This window comes from Carassius gibelio, chromosome A19, assembly GCF_023724105.1.
Source record: "Carassius gibelio isolate Cgi1373 ecotype wild population from Czech Republic chromosome A19, carGib1.2-hapl.c, whole genome shotgun sequence".
In the NCBI taxonomy this organism is placed as follows: Eukaryota; Metazoa; Chordata; class Actinopteri; order Cypriniformes; family Cyprinidae; genus Carassius; species Carassius gibelio.
Window position 1 is genome coordinate 17,605,393 of NC_068389.1, and position 20,480 is coordinate 17,625,872.

Below are 20,480 nucleotides of genomic sequence, written 5' to 3' on the forward strand. Positions count from 1 at the left end.
ATTTTTCAGTGTAACACCCTGAATATATCTCCACTCGGAGCCAGGCAGAACTGCACTCCCACCAGACAGCCACCAGGGGTTAGTAACGACCAAGTAATGGTTTCCGGTAGTAAGGTGCTTCCAAACCAGCTCGAGTGGGTACCTGATAGTATAAAGTCTGAATATTTTATCGCATTAATATATTTGCTACAGTTAATTAGCAAAGCCTTTGTTTTTTAATAAGAAAATGCCAGCTGCTGTTAGTAGCCTCCATAAAACGGACTAAAATATTACTACCACCTGCAGTGGTTGATATGAGTCATGTCATGACACATGACCGAAATGTTTAGGTGGTAAAACCTCACTACCATTTGAAGCATTTAGCAAACAAAAATAATTTCCCGGAAATAACTTAAATTTTTAGAACTGTGCAGCTCTGAGCAGAGAGGAGGAGGAGCGCTTCGCCTGGCGCAGAGTGCGCGCGGAATTCAGCCCTTCCGGACACCACGGCGCGCGACTCGAGCGAGCGCATCGGCGGCCGGCTGAGCGCCGCACGGACACTTGCGTCTGTCTGTCGTTCATATCAATTCTCACTGTCCTGCCTGATCCACCTCTGCCACTGTTAGAAATTCATAAAGGTAGGAATGATTTACTCTTGCTTACGCCTTTTACTTACTAACAGTTACTTGTTAATAAGAAGTTGATATGAAATATTTTTACTTTAGTAACAAATGTCAGTGGCAGGTTCATATAAGAGGGTCTATGAGAAATTAACTTGTTTTGTGACATCCTTTACTCACAGATGTGGGTGTAAACGGTAATAAATGCTTTGTTTAGTGATGCGTTTAAACTTTCAGTTGTTTAATTGGTGTTTATATTTGATATATTTGATATTTTGATATATATATCAGCAGAGATTAACTAAATAATTTTCAAACGTGCAGTGAATGGTTAAATTGGTTTAGATAGTGGAAGTTGTTAGTTCCTTTATGGAGTCTGCTGACTACTCTGTCTACACAACCGAGAGGTAAAGAAGGCCATAAGACTGCATTAAAACGGTCGAGACATTGTGAGAGGTGAAAGTGAGCGCTGGGGTGATCTGAAACCTTTAATTGAGTTGTAGGAGCAAAGGGTTCGGCAGCAGGTGCACTGAATTTTCTTTGCAGTGCACTGCGTTCTTTACTCAGCTTTTGCTGTTTGCGTTAAGCCACCAATTTGTATATGACTAAAACTGTGTGAATGAACTAAATAAGATGCAAGATAATGAGAAGAGAAAAATGAGAAGTTTGCTGCTGTGGTTTCAGAGCTTCAGTCTCTGACGTTATGTCTTGATGCATGTGCTGTTTATCTGTGCATATTGGCTGCTTTTCTGCCTAATTGTCTTGTATTAGTCTTTTCTCATAGGGAGTTTGTTATACTGTTTTTGTCATTTTGATTCAATGGTTCATTTCTTTTAATTTTGGTGTGTGTTGAGGACTACATCAAGCACCTCCCTCTCCAGTTTGGCAATCTAAAGAAAAATAGCAAAGGAAAGACTGGATTGATGATGTGAATCTTGAGCGCTTTTGCTGTTGAACTCCTTTCGTAACCAGTGTAACTGTCATTTAAAATCATCATTGGGTTTGGTTAATTAAATCAAATAGCAGTGAGTTTATCCTAGAATGAAAAACAGAATGGAATGTCTCTAGGTCTAGATTAGGCCTCAGGCTTCATCACTTCCTGTTCTGTAAAAGGTCACTTCCTGGCTGCTCTCTTCTGGCGCTATTGGAGGAAGTGGGTGCGGCTGTCCGGTAAAACTGGCCAAAATGCAAGATGGTAAAACTAAGTTAAAGTCTGATACACAATTTAGCACTTTTGTGAAGAGCTCAGTACTGTCGCATCACCTGTTGTTTTCATCCAGGACGATTATAAGAAAAAGATAAGAAACTTCGCTAAATTAATTACATTGCATGCAAAAGTTTCTTGTCTGTTAGGGTCTTTCTCACATTAATTCAGTTCAGTCAGGTGAATTTCAAAACCTTCCTTTTAGTAGTAAATTGGAAGACCACAACTGGATTCATTAGAAAGAAGCGACTGAGTTTTCAGAAAAAAGTATGCACATTTTGTTTTTCATATGCATCAAGGCTAGAATACTGGCTGTTCATAGAATCTCACTTTGGAGGAAATTGACATCATGTGGAAAAAGGAAGTAGCTGTGTTTGTGACACCTGACTTACTGTTCCCAGGACACACTTTGCTATTGTCCTCCTTCTCTCGCCCTCATTACCGCTTTATCTCTCTGTTTCTCTCTTGGTCTTGTATGTGTGTGTCTGTCTAATGCATAGGTTTGTATAGAGGCTCATATTTGTCTACTTGCATGCACTGTATGTATGTTTGTTGTTTATTAGTTCAGTGTGCAAAGTTTTTGTGTATATGAGTGTGTGTGTGTGTGTGTGTGTGTGTGAGAGAGAGAGAGAGAGAGAGAGAGAGAGAGAGAGAGAGAGTGGATTGCAGTGTGACAAATTGTTTCCCGGTGTCCTATCAGAGTAGGAGAAATGCATGGGGAAAATGGAAAGCAAAGAATGAAGGAGCTGTAAGAAAAAAAAGCTAAAGCCTTTTGTGTTGGGCAACCTGTGGTGTTGTCCTGGACCCTGTCATCTTGTAAGATGTAGTCTACTTGTTGGGCCTAAAAAAGAGGGGGCCCAACAATTTTAAGATGTTGTCTCAGGCCCATGAATTTTAGTGGTCACTCTTTTCAGAATAAAACTCTACAGAATTGAATGTATGTAGTTTATACATGTGTTTATAAGTATTTAGCCACATTTTGTATTACATGTTTTGGTTGCATGTGTAAGTTGTCTTGAAATTTAGTCCAGTAATTGTTTAGTATCTGCTTTTGCTTAGAGACAATTCTGTGAATAATGAGGACTCAAAAAAGCGGAAAAATAGAGTCAAAAATAAATACACAATGCTGTAACCTAGCATGTTACATTGCAAAGAATTAGTAATTAATTATTTATTCTTTGCAGATACAGATGTTGAATGGTTGATAATAAAACACTTTGTTATATTGTTTAAATAAATTGAGCACAAAACTTTTTTGTTTAAAAATTAGTTTAATTTACAAGATTCACAATAAATATAGAACAATTTTAACAGGAAGGGCTAGAAAAAAATCATATATTTAATATATACGTATCAAACATATGCTACAGCGTGTACATTTGTATGCTTGCACATCTATATTAACACATATACACCAATATAAATAAATACACCTTTATATACATATGCATATTCACACGCATATATTTGTACATTCATCCACATACATATGTACCATCCCCCCCGAGCACAGAACATTTTTAATGCTACAAGTGAAATCAGCCATTACAAAGTTTATAATGTACAGCATGAAAACTGGATATTCATGTTGAAATCTGCAAAAGGTTACATTTAACATTGTTATTACATTTTTAGTTTAATGATTAACTTTAAGGGTGAGTTTAACGGCAAATGAAATCAGAATGTTTTAACTCAGGAAATGAGCGTGTTCAGTTAAACATCCTATATCGACTGATATTAATAAATAAATAATTAGTAAAATCAGCTGTTAGTGTGTTACTCATGTATTATACACTTGGTCCGACGGTAACACGTACACTTACATACATTTTGTTTTACTTTGATTAGAAATTAATTAAGAAAGAGAAAGCACAGAGTAATCTTATCCACTAAAAATGTCAAAGGAAAGGTGTGTCCAAGTGTTTGAATGAGATTTCTTCCAGTATGTTGCAATGTGTAAGTGTGAGGGGATGGAAATTGATGAATATCATAATTTACAGTAGTCTCCATAATTGCTGAACATCTTTGTCCAGCCGCAGTTTCTCACCGTCTTCCTTCCACTTTCCCATGCAGCTATAATCAAAGTAATCAATCGGCCTGTAGTAAGGGCAAAAATATCATATCACAATTTATATATATATATATATATATATATATATATATATATATATATATATATATATATATATATATATATATATATATATATTATTGTTTTGTGTTTATTTGTTTATTTATTTATATATTTTTAGGAAAATGACAATTCACGATTATTTGTCATGTTGGTTTGACTATTTTGCAAGTTTTCTGGGCAGTACAGCCAAACTAATTTCCCTATTTTAAAAACAAAGCCTTACAAGGTAACAAAATATAAAATAAAAAAGAATGGCAGATATTTAGGCCAAAGTGGGCAAAGATAAATTGTCATTATTTTATCTTTTTTATCAAAAATATAAACAAAGATACACATTATAAATACAAGATAATAACTACTTTATTGTTCAGGTACAGCAGGTGTATTTAGCAGTAGCACTCAACAAAACTGAATTAACAAATATAAAAATAAAAACATTATATATACTTCACTGTATAAATTACACACTGATTCTTATTAAAGCAAAGGTTTTTCAGTCGAGAGCAGTGAGTGATTTTTCTCTGTGTTTTGTTTTATGTATTATTAACATCGTGATTGTTCACCCAAAAATTAAAATTCTGTTATCATTAACTCAATCTCAAGTTGTTTTAAACCTGAATGAGTTTCTTTTTTCTGTTGAAGTTGTTTTGAAGAATGTGGGTAACCACCCTGTTGCCAGTCCCCATAGTTGTTCTTCCATGGTGGCCAACATTTTTCAAAATATCTTCTATTGTGTTCAGCACAAGAAATGAATACAGGTTTGGGACAACATGAGTGTGTAAATAATGACAGAATTACAATTTTTGAATTACAAAACTATCCCTTTAATGACATGTGGCAGCGTGTTTAATGCTATTAGTCTGAGGTCATTTTAAGACCTAAACGTATCTAATATACAGGCACGCATACAATTTTCTCTCACCTGTTTACTTTCCTTTAAACATAATTAACTGTGGTTGTGTAAACCTTTTGAGTTAGCGCCATCAGATATGAAAGATAACTTATTCTAGTAATCGGGTGTACACACTCAGAAAAAGCACATGTCAGAACAGCATGTGAATGAAATGTTTGACACGCAAGGCTTTAAAGCACATGCCAAGAATGTACTTTTGTGCTTACAAATAAATACAGTGACCCTGAGTGTAACTCCACTTCTGCATTAACATTCGATGTGAATGTATGTCGCGTTGCACAGCATATTGAGACAGAGGTGCCAGAACTGCGACTGAGAGAATGATCGCTGTAGCACGCTACTACGATATTTCTTCAAAAGCAGATCATGGAGACATTTTAATCGTCAATGATCCATCTAGAAAGATGATGCAACACTCATTACCCAACCTGAATACATGTTCATGAGGTTCGTTTCAGTTGTGATCTGATTAGGTGTTTTGCTTACAAACTAGATGGTCTTCTGCATTTGCTGTTGGTAAGCCCTCAAACCCTCAAATGCAACTTCCTCTTATCGACACAGCTGTAAATGCGACAGTTGCTGAGAATGTGAGAGGACTATGACATTTTGACACACATAGATTGCTAGTGTGCAGCCTGGGGTACTTTTACATTAAGTTTTCATAACCTTCCAATTATATTTTATAGTTTTCTATTTTCTATTTCTATTCTATTATTTGTTGTTGGATAACAAGACTTCATCACCTTACTTTTTTTTTTCTTTTTTTTGCCTTGTGACTGATAGTGCTAATGCATGTGGACGTGTTAAACCTCTTTTAGAAAAAAGTGTGGTGTCTGTGTTCTCTGGTCTAGAATATATTTAAACACTGAAAGTAAACTCATCTCTTCACTTCTGTTAAAATGGCTTCCATTGAAAAGAGTGAATAGTACAACAAGAGAAGAAATGTGTCATTTGGCTTCCTCTTTTTTTTTATCTAGATTGTTTCTCCTACACAGATCTGAGATCAAACGGAGTTAAGACTTTTGCTAAGGTCTACTGCTTCTCAGATATTTCTCCTGTAATTTCTCCAGTAATCTAATGTGTATTCATTTAGAAGAGATCTCAACAACATCTGGGCTCAGAAGATACCAAAGTTTGCAATGAAGGCCAGCTTCACACTAGAGCTTTCGGTGCGGACCCATTTCCATTTGACTTTACATTTCAGTTTGTTAAAAAAGTGATGATTGTAAAACCTAGGTATGGTTCATGTGACCTATAATGCAGTTTTCCATTTGGAATGAAATCAATCTCACTAACTTATTGATGACACAATTTGCATCTGTTCATGCTCCATCTAGCACTTATTATTGTGCATTATGTCGCGGCCTGTCTCTGCCTTTGGAGAGCATATTGCATTCTTCTCATTTGTTATTATGCACCCGCAACAGATAAGCGCAAGTACTATACTGTTTGAGATGTGGTGGTGAAGAGAGAAATACTTCAGTAAGACAATGGGTTCTCTTAAACCTTCACCTAGCTACTGTGGCAAACAGGTACTTCTAATACTCACAGTTGTATGCTGTGAGAAAAAAAATGTGCTGAAATTTTACCTTCAGGGGTACAACAGCTTGACACGGGGGTAGTAGCCTTAAGGAAACAATTCTGTACTTTATTTACCCCTAAAAAGGGTATATTAGTACCTTAGAGAAGTAATACACACTTAAGTATTTCTGTGCGCCTTTAAGGGGTACGTTTTAGGTACAAAGATATCCTATGTCCTAGTGAAAAGCTGGTCTTTATGCACTATTTAAATGAGACTATAGTTAGGTTGATGGTCAAACATACCAAATTCAGTTAAAAAACTGACATCTATTTCATAGATCTATACTCTTACTTAATTACAATAACTTGTTTGTTGTTATTTGTGAATTTTAGCAGAGACCATGTTGACACTTAAATAAAGGACAAATTAAAACTTAATCAAATCTCCTGTAAGTAATTTTGTCAGATTAAAGAGACTGTAGACCAATCTAAAAAGCAAAAGATGGAAGTCTTCACCATAAATTGCATCTCTATAGTTTATTTAGTTTATAGAAACCAATCAAAAAGTCATTTTAAGCTTAGCTTGATTGCGAAATCGTTTCTCTCCCTATATTTCCAGTTGTCAAAACCTAAAGAAAACTCTATAAACAGGAGCTGGTTTTCATTGCTTACACACATACTCATTTGCTTTTATTCACTTGTCAACAGCTAGTCTGTTTTGTGGTCAGCTGTCTAATGAGGCCGTTATTTGTTCAGTCCTTTCCAACAAGCATTTAATATTTCAAAACCGGTCAGGACTTTTTCATTACTCACCTTTTCTATTCCTAGACTATCAGTAAGATATGAACACAAGCTGTTGTTTTTATTTGATGTGTTCTTCACCATAACTTATAGTTTATTAATGGTAATTATGGCTGCACAATTATCATAATTGTCAATTACTCCCTTGAAATTGTAATTGTAATTGTAATTTATTAATTATGATTATCACAATTTACATTTGAATGATGTTTATACCATTGTTTGATGCAAGTGTTTGCCTTATTTGTATATATGAAAATAAACAAAGAAAAACTTTTAGTGCTTTTCTATAGTATTACGCCTCAAATGTCAGATTGGTTTCTTCTTTAAATTATAAAAAAGTACAAATATGAATGGTATTACAATGTTATACTAAAACTAAAATTTAAATAATGGTAAAACCTTTAAGTACCGCTTTGAACGTAATTGTGGCATTCATAATCGTAATCACGATTAGAAATTAAATGAATTGTGCAGCCCTAATTGTAATTCTGCATATAGATAGGCTGAAGATATGAATGGGACAACAGGCTTGTGCAATCATGGGAAATTCTTGAAGAGACATGATAAAAATGGAAACAATAAACGTGGGTGGTGAACAGTTCTGTATTGTTTTCTCCAGCAAAAATGATACACACCTATTGAAAAGAAAGTTTGTGATTGTTGATTTGTTAAGCATTTTGTCTGTCACATTTGCAAGTGTGTGTGTGTGTGTGCATGGTAATATCGTCTGATGGCAGGTTTATGTGTATCGTAGAGTAAGTTTGGTATATTTTCATGAGGTAGAGAGAAAAGCAAGGATTGGGCAGATTGTATGAGGGGTGGAGTGTAATGTGTTGTTAATGTGTTGCCCCTTCGCAGCTGGACCCTCTCCACCCTCAGCAGGAAATGAGAGGGAGGCTTTAGTGGGGCGGACAGGAAACGCTCGCAAAACTGCCATCCTGTTGATCCACTGATGGTCAGTCAGATAGAAACAGCTTTATACAATGAAAGAGTGGACATTGCACACACACGTACATTGTCAAGGGGAATTTTAACAGAGAACTTCCCTTTCTCTAGACGGGAAAGAAAGAGGAAGTAACACTTTTTAATTTAAAGTGTTAAATTAAACATAAAGTCATTTCAAATGCATTGTGTCTTTTGTTTTCTTGCTCTCTCCTTCTTTCTATTTCTTCCCAGGAAGATGGTGTGTATGGAAAGCTGATGTGAGGATCTGGTGAGAGCCGAATCTAATTATATACACTACCACAGTTCATTCATTACATTTACACACAGACAGCTGAGAGAAACAGTAGAAACGCTTCTCAACACTGACAAACTACATCATCATCATACAGAGACCCCAAAATCAATTTGAACACTAGGGCTAGGGCTTCACGATCAATAACTAAAATCATGCTATTTGGCAACACAGCATGCACCAACCATCTTCCTAAACTTATGAGAAGTGCTTATAAATCAGCTGTTGTCAACAAAGCAGAAGCTTTAAAGCAGTGGGCTCAATCTCAGTTCCTGGAGGGCCGCAGCACTGCAGAATTTAGTTCCAGCCCTGTTCCAACACACAAACCATGTAGCTTTCAAATAAGCCTGAGGGACTTGATTAGCTGGATCAGGTGTGTTTAATTAGGGTTGCATCTAAACCGTTGCATCCGGCCCTCCAGGAACTGAATTTGACACCCCTGCTTTAAGGTCTCCCTGTGGTTTAAAAGCTAATAAAAGCTTGATGGTTTGAAAGAACGTTTGAAAGCAAAGAAATTAAGACAGCCATAAATATAAGTATTTAAATTTTACAGTTATTATGGAAATCATTATTATTATTATTATTAAAAATATATATTTTTTATTTAACAGTGAAATGTATTACAATAGTAATAAATGTTTAATGCTTATTTAACTTATTTATGTTCGTATTTAGTTGTTGTTATTATTATTATTATTATTATTATTGATATGTTATCACAATGTTTTAAGTCAAATTATGCAGCCTTGCAAACAAGCACAGCAAACTTGGAGCTTTTTTAAATCACATTTTTAATCGCAATCAAAATTGTTATCAGAAAAATCACAATTAGATTTTTTTTATTTTTTATTGTGCAATCCTAACTTAAGCCATACCTTAAAAACAATGTCATTGCATTAAATATCAAGTAAACTTACTCAATACTACTGTACCTAATTATTTCCTCTTTATCTTGTTTCTGTGGGAAGAACCTCTGTTTCCAGGGTGATGAGCGGTGTGCTTTAATTGAATATTATGGGCTGTATTTGCTGTAAGCAGAGGAAGGCCAGTAAAGCTGTGTCAAATTCCAACTCGTGTGACACAGGCTTTGGGACCCAGGCATCAGAACCCTCCCGTTACATCGTCGATCCCACTTTTAGCACTGGGTTGATCCCAAACTTTAATGATTTTCCAAACTCTGTTCCCTCATCCACTCTCAACCCGTCCCGCCCAGCCCTCATCACAGGTGTGTAAAAGTCAGAGATGTGATTTTCAATTTTCAGTGCTGTTTACTTTCCTTACTGAAACCAGATATTTTTTGTATGTTTGTTCAGGGGGTGGTGTAACGCTCTTTATAGCCCTTTATGACTATGATGCCCGTACAGAGGATGACCTGAGCTTCCAGAAAGGAGAAAAGTTCCATATTATCAACAATACGTGAGTTCATAGCAGGACGGTTCTAATAAGATTCACAGTGTTTTAAAACCACGAATACCAGGCGTATCTTCCTTTTTTATCATACTTCTCTGTCTGTTGTCCCTCTTTCTGTCTCAGTTCCTTTTTCCTCATCTGTTTATACCACTTTCTGATATGTCTTTCTCTGTCCCCTGTCCCTCCACAGCGAGGGTGACTGGTGGGAGGCTCGTTCTCTGGACACAGGGAAGTCTGGGTACATTCCTAGTAACTATGTGGCCCCTGTGGACTCCATACAAGCTGAGGAGTGAGTTACATGTGAACATGCCATTTCAGCAATTACATTATATGCAAGCTTTAAAGTGCATTATTGGTGTTTGTCCATGCAGGTGGTATTTTGGGAAGATGGGCCGGAAGGATGCAGAACGACAGTTGTTAGCGGAGAACAATCCTAGAGGGACATTCTTAATACGAGAGAGCGAGACAACAATAGGTAAATGATTTTAAAGATAATTTATTAGTGTATACACTACCAGTGAAACAGGAAGATTTGTAATGTTTTTTTTAAAGACTTCTCTTTGACTCACAAAGCCTGCATGTGTTTGATCCAAAGTACAGCAAAAGCAGTAATATTGTGAAATATTTTTACTATTAAAAAGAACTGCTTTCTATTTGAATATTTAAAATTTTTATTTATTCCTGTGATTTTAAAGCTGAATTTTCAGCAGCCATTACTTTAGTCTTCGGTGTCACATGGTCCTTCAGAAATCATTCTAATATTCTGATTTGCTGCTCCAAAAACATTTATTATTATTGTTGCTATTATTAATATTGAAAACAGTTGAGTTTTTGATTGTTTTAGGATTTTTTGATGAATAGAAAGATCCAAAGATCAGCATTCATCTGAAATAAAATGTTTTTCTAAAATTATACTCAGAAATGATAGAAATTAATACTTTTATTTAGCAAGGATGCTTTGAATTGATCAAAAGTGATGTTATCATCAAATTTATAATGGTACAAAATATTTATATTTCTAATAAATGCTGTTCTTCTGAAAAAAATTATACTAGCCTGTTTTCAACATAATAATTATAATAATATTACAATAATGATGAAAAATGAAAAATGTTTTTTGAGCAGCAAAACAGAATATAGGAATGAAGGAACAAGTGACACTGAAGACTGGATTAATGATGCTGAAAACTCAGCTTTGAAATTGCAAGATTACATTTTAAAATATATTCAAATAGAAAGCAGTTTTTTTTTAAATAGTAAAAAATATTTCACAATATTACTGCTTTTGCTGTATTTTGGATTAAATAAATGCAGGCTTGGTGAACAGAATATAATTCTTAAAAAAAAACCTCTTGATCTTAAAAAACTTACTGTTCAAAAACTTTTGACTGGTATTAGCATTTTGTTCTCTGTAGAGACTCTGAAATCAAATCATATATGTGATATTATTTAGTGTTGTGATTAATCAAATTTTTTGTAGCTAACATGTTATACATTTTTTAAGGAAAGAAAAAATATTTGTGCAATTTTTGGATTCAGCAGTTTGTGTAAATTGAAAATATATGTACTTAAATGCTACTGTTCAAAAGATTGGAGTTAGTATGCATTATTTTATTCAGCAAGGCTATTTTAAATTGATCAAAAGTAACAGTACAGGTTTTTACTTTGTTACAAAAGATTTCTATTTCAAATAAACGTTGTTTTTTTTTTACTTTATATTCATCAAATAATTTAATATATTTAATATAATTAATAACTTAAAACTATATTTAAATAGAAAACCGCTGTATTAAACTGTAATAATGTTTCACAGTGTTGCTGTTTTTACTGTATTATTGATCAAATAAACACAGCCTTAGAGAGCATGAGAGACTTCTTTCAAAAGCAATCTTAAAAAAAAAATAAACTTGCCAACCCCAGCTTTTGATCAGCAAATGAAAGTGTCAACAGTGTTTTAAGATGAACTGTTAAATATATTTAATTAATCCCATGAATTAAAATTGATAGCCTACAATAAGTGTGTAGAAAAACATCTAGTATACATAATTTCTCTTACAGTGCCATTCCGTGCAACAATAGGGAACATGCAAGGAAAGCTAAAAAGAAAAGCTGTTGCGATCCAGTACAATAATGGTGCTCATTACTGTAGAACAATGGAGGTTCTGCACTTTTAATAGCCTTGAACCAGAAATTTAAACAAAACAATAACTAAATGCCATTGCAGTTGTTTGGTGCTGACTAAAAAGTGATTCATTCATTCTTCCTGGAAATTTGTATTAATTAAATTGGTTTTAAATACACAGAATTTGTTTCACCAGCAAATTCAAACATTTGAGAGCATCTTTTCACCTCTCTTTAGGAGCATACTCTTTGTCTATCAGAGACTGGGATGATGCAAAGGGCGATCATGTCAAGCACTATAAAATTAGGAAGCTGGACAATGGTGGTTATTACATCACAACAAGGACACAGTTTGATACCGTCCAGGAGCTGGTGGTGCATTATACAGGTCAGTGCAATACATGTAAACCTCACCCTTAACATAAAAAATGCATGTCAGTACATTTTAAAGTTTTGTTTTTTTAATATATAGGTTTTGTCTATATTGAAGAATTTCTTCAGAACGAAGCATTGTTTATTGGCTTTTTATGTGACGTGTTAATATTTACTGTGAATAAAGTTATCAGCAGGTCAGTTTATCTTTTTCATCTTCATTTCCTCTTTTGTCGCTCAAATGACTTCTCTGCTTTGGCCTAGTGCATAATTTTTATCAGTTCGGTTACTCAACCTGTCGCTCTGGTGCTATCGGCCTTCCTGTTTGACAGTTATTGTTGAATCTTTTCGGTCACACACCCCCACATGTACATATATTCTCATGAATATAAGTAGGTTCTTCTCAGATACACCACTTCATCAGTAAAACTAAAATTGGGCCACCTACCAGCCCTAATATGAGGCAAACCATTACCGTAGAACAGTTACTTTCAGTTTTAAGTTCTAAATATTTTTTTTCTTAGTTCGTACTAATCTAAACATGTAATTCCACACGTTTACTAATCAAATTTTTTTCCAAAGCGATGCTTTATTTGAAATGGTGTAGTGCTGAACGCAAAGCTATTAATTTAGACTGAACACTAGCGTACACTGATGTACACTATCGTTCGAAAGTTTGTGGTCAGTAAGACACACTAGATTTAACAAAAGTTACAGCAAATACATTGATGATGTTTCAGATAAATACTGTTCTTTTGAAATTTCTGTTCATCAGATAATTCTAAAAAAAATATATTGCGGTTTCTTGAGCGGCAAATTAGAATGTTAGAATGATTTCTGAAGGATCAAGTGACACTGAAGGAGACTGGAGGAAGAAATTCAATTTTAAAATCTATTCTATAATAATATTTTACAATATTACTGTTTCACTGTATTTGTGATCAGATAAATGCAGCCTTGGTGAGACATCTTTCAAAGGCATAAAAAAATTTAACTGAACCAAACTTTCGAACAGTAGCTAGTGTAGTGCGAGACCGTAAAAACACCACCACAAATTTATGTTAACACACACTCATTGTTTACTTTGTGTCTTTAAACTATAATAATAATTACTATTATTATTATATTTTATAGAATTGTAATTCTTACTATAAAATAATACGTAAAATGTAACATCCTTTAGCATGACTAGACACAGCAACAGCAGTGATATCCGTCATGCTACAGACTATCAGTGATCTCTGTCTCCCTCTGCTGAGTGAATATGTATCATTCCGGTTTTTCATGCAAATGTTTGCTTGTGAGTGCTACTTTGATCTGATCTAGGCAGCATTTTGTGTATTTGTAAATGTTTGTTTTATATAGTCTGCTTTTTGTGTCTTCTTTGCATCTCTGTCACCTCGTTTTCTATCTGTCCTTCTTTTTCCTTACTCTGTTCTTTAGAGCGTGCAGCAGGGCTGTGCTGCCGTTTGATTGGCAGCTGTAGGCGGGGCATGCCTAAGCTGGCTGACCTGTCAGTGAAGACTAAGGATGTCTGGGAGATTCCTAGGGAGTCACTTCAGCTCATTAAAAAACTGGGCAATGGGCAGTTTGGTGAAGTGTGGATGGGTAGGAACCACAAAAAGCATGGGAACATGTTGCAGGAAGGAGGGAACAAATCTTGCACACCTTGCCCACCCTGCCTGTGGTACAAAGCCTTGCAATTATATTAAATCTCTTAAAGAGAGAATTCATGCAAAAAATACAATTCTTTCATCATTTACTTGCCATCATGTCACCTTTATTTCTCCTGTGAAACACAAAAGTTTTGGTTACTTTTGACTTGTATGGATTGGTATGAACAAAAAAAGAATAATCATAATTAAAATGTCTTCTGTTATGTTCCACAGAAGAAAGAAAGTCACAAGAGGGTAAAAAATTATTCTCTCATTATAAGGCAACTGTGTATTTCTGTAAACAAAAAAAAGAATTATAATAATTTTACAATTAAAATGTTTTGGAAGACTTCCATTGTAGTAAACTGTGAAAAGTATTTTGCAAGGCGTTGAAGATGAAAGAATGGAGGTCAGGGAAATAATGTAAAGGCTGTGCTGTTTTTGTTCTCTCCCTCTGGTCCTTCTAACACTGCATGCCCCTCTTTCTCTCTTTCAACACCCTCAACAGGTAGTAATGATGGTTTATGTTGCTACTTGACTAAAGCCTGTCCAAATGCCACGCCCCAAACAATGGGTTTAGGACGGGATGCCTGGGAGATCGCCCGGGATACATTGAAGCTCAACAGGAAGTTGGGTCAGGGTTGTTTTGGCGACGTCTGGATGGGTGAGAGGGATACAATGATACCCAGTGTTGATGTCCATGTCAGCATTTGCTAATGTTGCAGCCAATGTTTCCAAAAGATGCACCAGCCTTCTTTGCGACTTTAGCATGTTTTCCTATGTCTGTTTCAATCCATGATTGTCTCCAATCTTTCTCAAATTTGGTCAGTGCCGTCATAATGAAAGGGAATATGAAAACATGTCCTTTTGTGGGCTGAACATCCCAAATGCTTTAAGCACAAATGCTGTGTTTGACCCCGCTTTGCTAAGCATCAGTCTATGGATCTGAACTGTCAGCTAATCACCAATATAGCACTGCGTCAGCTAAACCTTAATAGCATTTTAGCACTGTGTCGATGTTCATTGTGACATTAAAAATGCAACAGCACAGTCAAAAAAAAAAAAAATCAAAGTTCAGCTTTTTCCCAGGAGCCGAGTATTGTGTTGTCTGCAGCAATCCCAGCTTCCCGTTGCTTTGGTGTGTGGCCATATTCCATGTTTCTATTTATCTCCTTCTTTCATCCCTTAAACTTTGCCACATTCAAATGGCTCTTCCGACTGTGTCTGACACCGTTTCTGTGGATAGGCATGTGGAATGGCACAACTAAAGTTGCAGTGAAGACCCTGAAGCCAGGTACCATGTCTCCAGAGGCCTTCCTGGATGAGGCCCAGATCATGAAGAGGCTCCGTCATGATAAACTGGTACAGCTGTATGCCGTGGTGTCTGAGGAGCCCATCTACATCATCACTGAGTTCATGACTCAAGGTATGGACAATAATGAGAATGTCGTCTGTTTGTGGTTGGTTCATTTTTTGTGAAAGAAGTCCCTTATGCTCACATAGACTGCATTTACTTTATTAAACAGCAAAAACTGTAATTTATTTTGTGAAACATTATTGTCTATTATCTATTTGAATATATTTCAATATAAAAATTTAATTTATGCCTGAGTTGGCAAAGGTGAATTTTCAGCAGCCATTACTCCAGTCTTCATTGCCACTTGATCCTTCAGAAATAATGTTAATATTCTGATTTTGTGTTCAAGATTTTTTTTTTTTCAGGATTCTTTGATTGATAGAAAAATCAATTAAACATTTTCATTGCTTTAAAAAAAAACTTGCCGACACCAAATTATTGAAAAATAATGTTTCTATTTATATAAATATTACAAAACATAATTTAAATAATTCATGTAAAGGAATGTATACATTTTTGTCTTGATTGTTCGGTGATTTAGGAAGCTTGTTGGACTTCTTGAAAGATGGAGATGGCAGAAATCTAAAATTGCCTCAACTTGTGGATATGGCAGCCCAGGTAAAGCTTCTAAGTCAAAAAATATCTAGCAGACTTTTATTATCCATTACTGGGACAATCCTCCAGAAACGTTAAATGGTTTAGGTCGGAGTCAAGGAACATTTCTTGTTTAGAACAATTCCTGAACAACTCAATCTTATGTGTTCTGTCTAGTGAACCAAAAAAAAAAAAATACTATACAAAGGGATTAGTAAGCTGAATTCCTGAACATATTTCTAAGTCATAAGGGGAAAATCAAAAGGCAAACAGCTCAGACAGTGTACTGCGATTCTAAAATGAATGACTCTTCAGTCCGTTGTTTTTAGTGAATGAAAAAATATTCAGCATAACCAGAATCATTCCCATCTCTAGAAATGGTAATATATCAGGATCAAGGCCACGGTAGATCTTCCGATCCTGGACTGGTTAAAGAGTCAACCTGCAGGAATTATATTAGTATAAAAATGTACACAACTGGTTATAAGAGAACTACATTACACAGCCAATATACACAGGGTCAGTCAACCTTAAAACCTTTGAACTATAGAAGAAATAAGACACTTGTGCCAATCCTTCAGATAAGCTCTAAGAAGCATCTTGAGAGCATGTCTTTATTCAAACTAATATCAATCTCCCTTCTTAGTATTGTGATGAAAGTGCTTTTATTTCTTCTAGATTGCTGCAGGCATGGCCTATATTGAACGGATGAACTACATCCACAGAGACCTGCGAGCTGCCAATATCCTGGTCGGAGACGGTCTGGTCTGTAAGATTGCAGACTTTGGGCTGGCCAGACTCATCGAGGACAATGAGTACACAGCTAGACAAGGTCATTCACAATCTGTGATCCAAACTTGATCTACTTAATCTACTACCTCCTTTATTTGATACTAACAAATCTCTTCCTTGGCCTCTACTCAGTTTCATTCCAGCTCATTTTGTTCTCATTTTTTCATTTTACAGCACTACAGTTTTCATTTTTCATTACTCTGTTTTGGGCTGCTGTATCTCAGTACTTCTGTTCAGCGCTTTCTATTAGATCTGTAATTCTTATAAATCATAATTAAATGTGCTGAACTCATTGTCTTGATTATCGTATTATAGGAGCAAAGTTTCCGATAAAGTGGACTGCCCCAGAGGCTGCTCTTTATGGTAAATTTACCATCAAATCCGATGTGTGGTCTTTTGGGATCCTGTTGACTGAGCTCATCACCAAGGGCCGAGTCCCTTACCCAGGTGTGTCCTCGCTATTATTTAGTTCAACCTTTAGTGATCAACAGTCAATATTTTCTGAAGGTTAAGCACATAATTTTTTTAAAGCACTTTAATTTGTTAAATCATAAAAAAAGAAGGGGAAAAAAAGTTTATTTTATGATCTATTTTATCCTATTAATGGAAAGAGCCATGTGGATCACCTGTTGCAGTACAAATGTGTTTATTTGTATTTCTCTGTGTATGTGCATAGGGATGAACAACAGAGAGGTTCTGGAGCAGGTGGAGCGTGGATATCGAATGCCGGTTCCGCAGGGCTGTCCAGCATCCCTGCATGAGTTGATGCTGCAGTGCTGGCGGAAGGATCCTGACGAGAGGCACACCTTTGAGTACCTCCAGGGCTTCCTGGAGGACTACTTTACTGCTACTGAACCCCAATACCAGCCTGGAGAAAACCTGTGATAGATGCATATACACTTAAGGGCATTAGCTCAATATATCCTTCAGGAAAGATGCAATTGCCTTCACTTTCTATCACAATACCTTCATAAACTGATGGCCCTGCCATCACAAGCTCCAAATGAGCATGCTTTAGTGCAATTCCTCATTCTGTGCTTTAACTTGAGAGCTTCAAACTAAAAAAAACTTTCCAAGATACTGCTCTCAAACTGCAAGATTGGGTCACTTAAGTCTGAACTAATCCAGTGATCAATGTTAATATTGGTTCTTTTAACTTAAAATACAACAGCACATATTAATTCAGCATATTAATACTTCATCTCTCCGTTGAGCAGTAGCAATTAGTTACCTGTTCGATCATATTCATATATCCACCACTGTATTTGTATGTTCTGTCACTTGTAGACTATTCAAGTCATTTCTAATGGGTGTCTAATGAAGTTATTCTAGCAAAGAGAACATTTTGCTCTGATATACAGGTGGAACAGAAAATCTCTACAAGACATTCAACAATGACCTGGATAACTGAGATTTTTTCTTTTAAGTTGTTGTATGTTTTCTGATTAATGTGATATACAGGCCGAAACTCCAATCACAGAGAAAGCTCATCCAGCTCAAAAGCAAGGCTACACGAACCCTTTTTTAACATGTGATTCAGCTTCTGAATGTGTATATTTGAATGTAACAATTCAGTATTTCTTTTTTTTGTCTGGCAAAAGTAAATTGAATGCCAAAAATGAAGTCTTGAAATATCAGTGTATGCATCTCAATGCACAGCTGCACAGGATGTGCCTTTAAATGTGTTTATCGTCTTACATTTGTTTCTCTAGGCCCTGTTCTCTTAGCTAGTCGTGTTATTGTTTTACAATAATACTTTTTTGTTTAACTTTTAAGTTTTACTTTGAAGCTAACAATCTTGTATTATCATATTGGAGAGAAATTATGTTGTATAATAGTGGGCTTTATTGTGGTTTTAAAGACAGGGTATTGACATTCAGAAAAGAAAATCATTCAGAGCTGTCTTTTAAAATGAGAAGAAAAACTTTTTTTTATTATGATTATTATTTTGATTCATGCATTTTACACTGTATTTTACATTTGACATTATATCTCAATGATTTGGATTATAATTTAAATCTGTATCTTTATTCAGGGCTAGTGATATTCTACAGGGATAGACTGTAACGCTGAACTGAAGAATGTGTATTACAGTTATGTAATGTTTGTGCCATTTTATTATACTGAGCTTACTGAACTGAACACATGCGTCTAACAAGTTTCTTTTACTCTGCATGCATGCACATCACACACTCTTGCAGAATGCTCTAACCTTTACTTGTATAGTGCTTTATGCAGTCTTTATATAATATAGATGGTTTTAAAAGCAGCTTCAGCAATAAACAGAAAATGTTTGCAACAGGCAAATCCAAATTCTGCTGTGAAGAATCTCAAATAAACACAAGTATGCTTCAAAGAAAGAGATGAATGCTCAGTTGCTCAAGGCTGCATTCATGTGCTCTCCAGTTTACTGTCCACAAGATGGCAGAAGAACCATAATGTGGAGTCTGGGAGCTGTGCAGGGTTTTTAGTATGCTGTATTGGTTTATTAATTATCCTGCTGGGGTTTGTAGTCATGATGGTACATTCCGTACCTCCACTGAGCTGGCACTTTGTTCTCGCTGCAGATTTGAGTTTTACGTTTATAAATGAAACAGCTTGTTGAATCTACATTTTGCTGCAGCAGGATTGCGTGTTCCACTGCAGCCCTGGGGATGTGTGTGTTGATTAATTTCTAGCACATTTCAGCATTCGTCTGTTTATAAAAATCAGATGTTACAAAAAAAAAAAAAATATTTAGGTGGTAGAGCAGGAACTTAACAGCTGTGTAGTTTCAGACATGCATATTAATGTAGGTTGACTTTGTTTTGAGCTGAATATGTTCTTGCAGTTTATTCTTTATTTAGAATACACATCTATTAAGTTAACACTCCGTCCCAAAGTAATTTAATTCTGTCTCTTTATTTTTATTAAATTTCATTTGCACAGAGACACTTTCAAACATCTAACCCCGTTTTATAGTGAGGTACCAAATGTAATATTCTTCCAACATATGAAGCTCATTTTCCCTAACCTGTATCAAAATACTATCATTGTGTGTGAGCCTATATAATGCTATAATCAAAACAGCGGAGTCCTCTGTGGGCCCACCGGGTGCTGTAGGAAAAGCTCAAATGAATACATCAATGCAATCAAATAAACCTGCAATTAGTCACAGTGTGACGTTAGTGCATTCTGTATTAGGACAGCCAAAGAATATATACAATTCTCCAAAACCAGTTTTCTTTAATGGTGAAGGGAAGGCTGAAAGAGCTTTGGCCATGAAAGTATTTTTGAAGAAAATTTGATTACTGGAGGGCAGAGCAGAGACACTTGGACTGTGCTCTTTGACAATAGATTCAGCTATTATATTATTCATGGCCCACAGTTCAAATCAAGGACGTTATAAATTGTATTCCATCATTATAGGACATCATTCAGTTTTTTAAAGAGATAGACCACCCAAAATTGAATCACCTCATGTTGTGCCTATCCTGTATGACATTCTTTATTCCATGGGACACAATAGAACATGTTTGGCATAATGTTAGTGACTGACAGCCTCAGTCACTCTTCATTTATTGTACCTTTACAATGAAAATGAATGAATGACTGAGTCTGTCCTTTTGCCTTCTTTTGTGTTCCATGGAAGAAAGAACGTCATACAGGTTTGAAACAACATGAGGTTAATGTGATTCATTTTTGGATGTGCTATTCCTTTAAAAAGTTTTTAAGGCTCTATGGGTAGATGACTACATATTCACAGTCATGGGAGAGTATCTCCATTC

General features: G+C 35.5%; 1 protein-coding gene across 5 annotated transcripts; it reads left to right on the forward strand.

Annotated features, from left to right (window-relative positions):
- Positions 1 to 424: 424 nt before the first annotated feature.
- Positions 425 to 18,855, forward strand: yrk (Yes-related kinase). Of its 5 annotated transcripts, XM_052533012.1 has the most exons (14): positions 426 to 617; positions 8,352 to 8,388; positions 9,381 to 9,637; positions 9,726 to 9,828; positions 10,013 to 10,111; positions 10,194 to 10,297; positions 12,182 to 12,331; positions 13,759 to 13,923; positions 14,479 to 14,634; positions 15,217 to 15,396; positions 15,869 to 15,945; positions 16,600 to 16,753; positions 17,029 to 17,160; positions 17,390 to 18,855. In XM_052533012.1, the coding sequence occupies exons 3-14, from the start codon at positions 9,427 to 9,429 to the stop codon at positions 17,596 to 17,598; spliced, it is 1,740 nt and encodes a 579-aa protein (XP_052388972.1). In that variant the 5' UTR covers positions 426 to 617; positions 8,352 to 8,388; positions 9,381 to 9,426; the 3' UTR covers positions 17,599 to 18,855. The 5 variants fall into 5 exon arrangements, with proteins under 5 accessions (XP_052388968.1, XP_052388969.1, XP_052388972.1 ...); XM_052533008.1 differs by lacking the exon at positions 14,479 to 14,634 and having other exon boundaries at positions 425 to 617; XM_052533009.1 differs by lacking the exon at positions 14,479 to 14,634 and having other exon boundaries at positions 425 to 617; positions 8,356 to 8,388.
- Positions 18,856 to 20,480: the final 1,625 nt, after the last annotated feature.

Bases quoted from the DNA above. Each gene is read 5' to 3' on its own strand.
- yrk (XM_052533012.1), top strand. From the start codon at position 9,427: ATGGGCTGTATTTGCTGTAAGCAGAGGAAGGCCAGTAAAGCTGTGTCA. The intron at 9,638-9,725 runs GTGTGTAAAAGT...ATGTTTGTTCAG, and splicing joins CCGCCCAGCCCTCATCACAG to GGGGTGGTGTAACGCTCTTT. The intron at 13,924-14,478 runs GTAGGAACCACA...CACCCTCAACAG, and splicing joins GTTTGGTGAAGTGTGGATGG to GTAGTAATGATGGTTTATGT.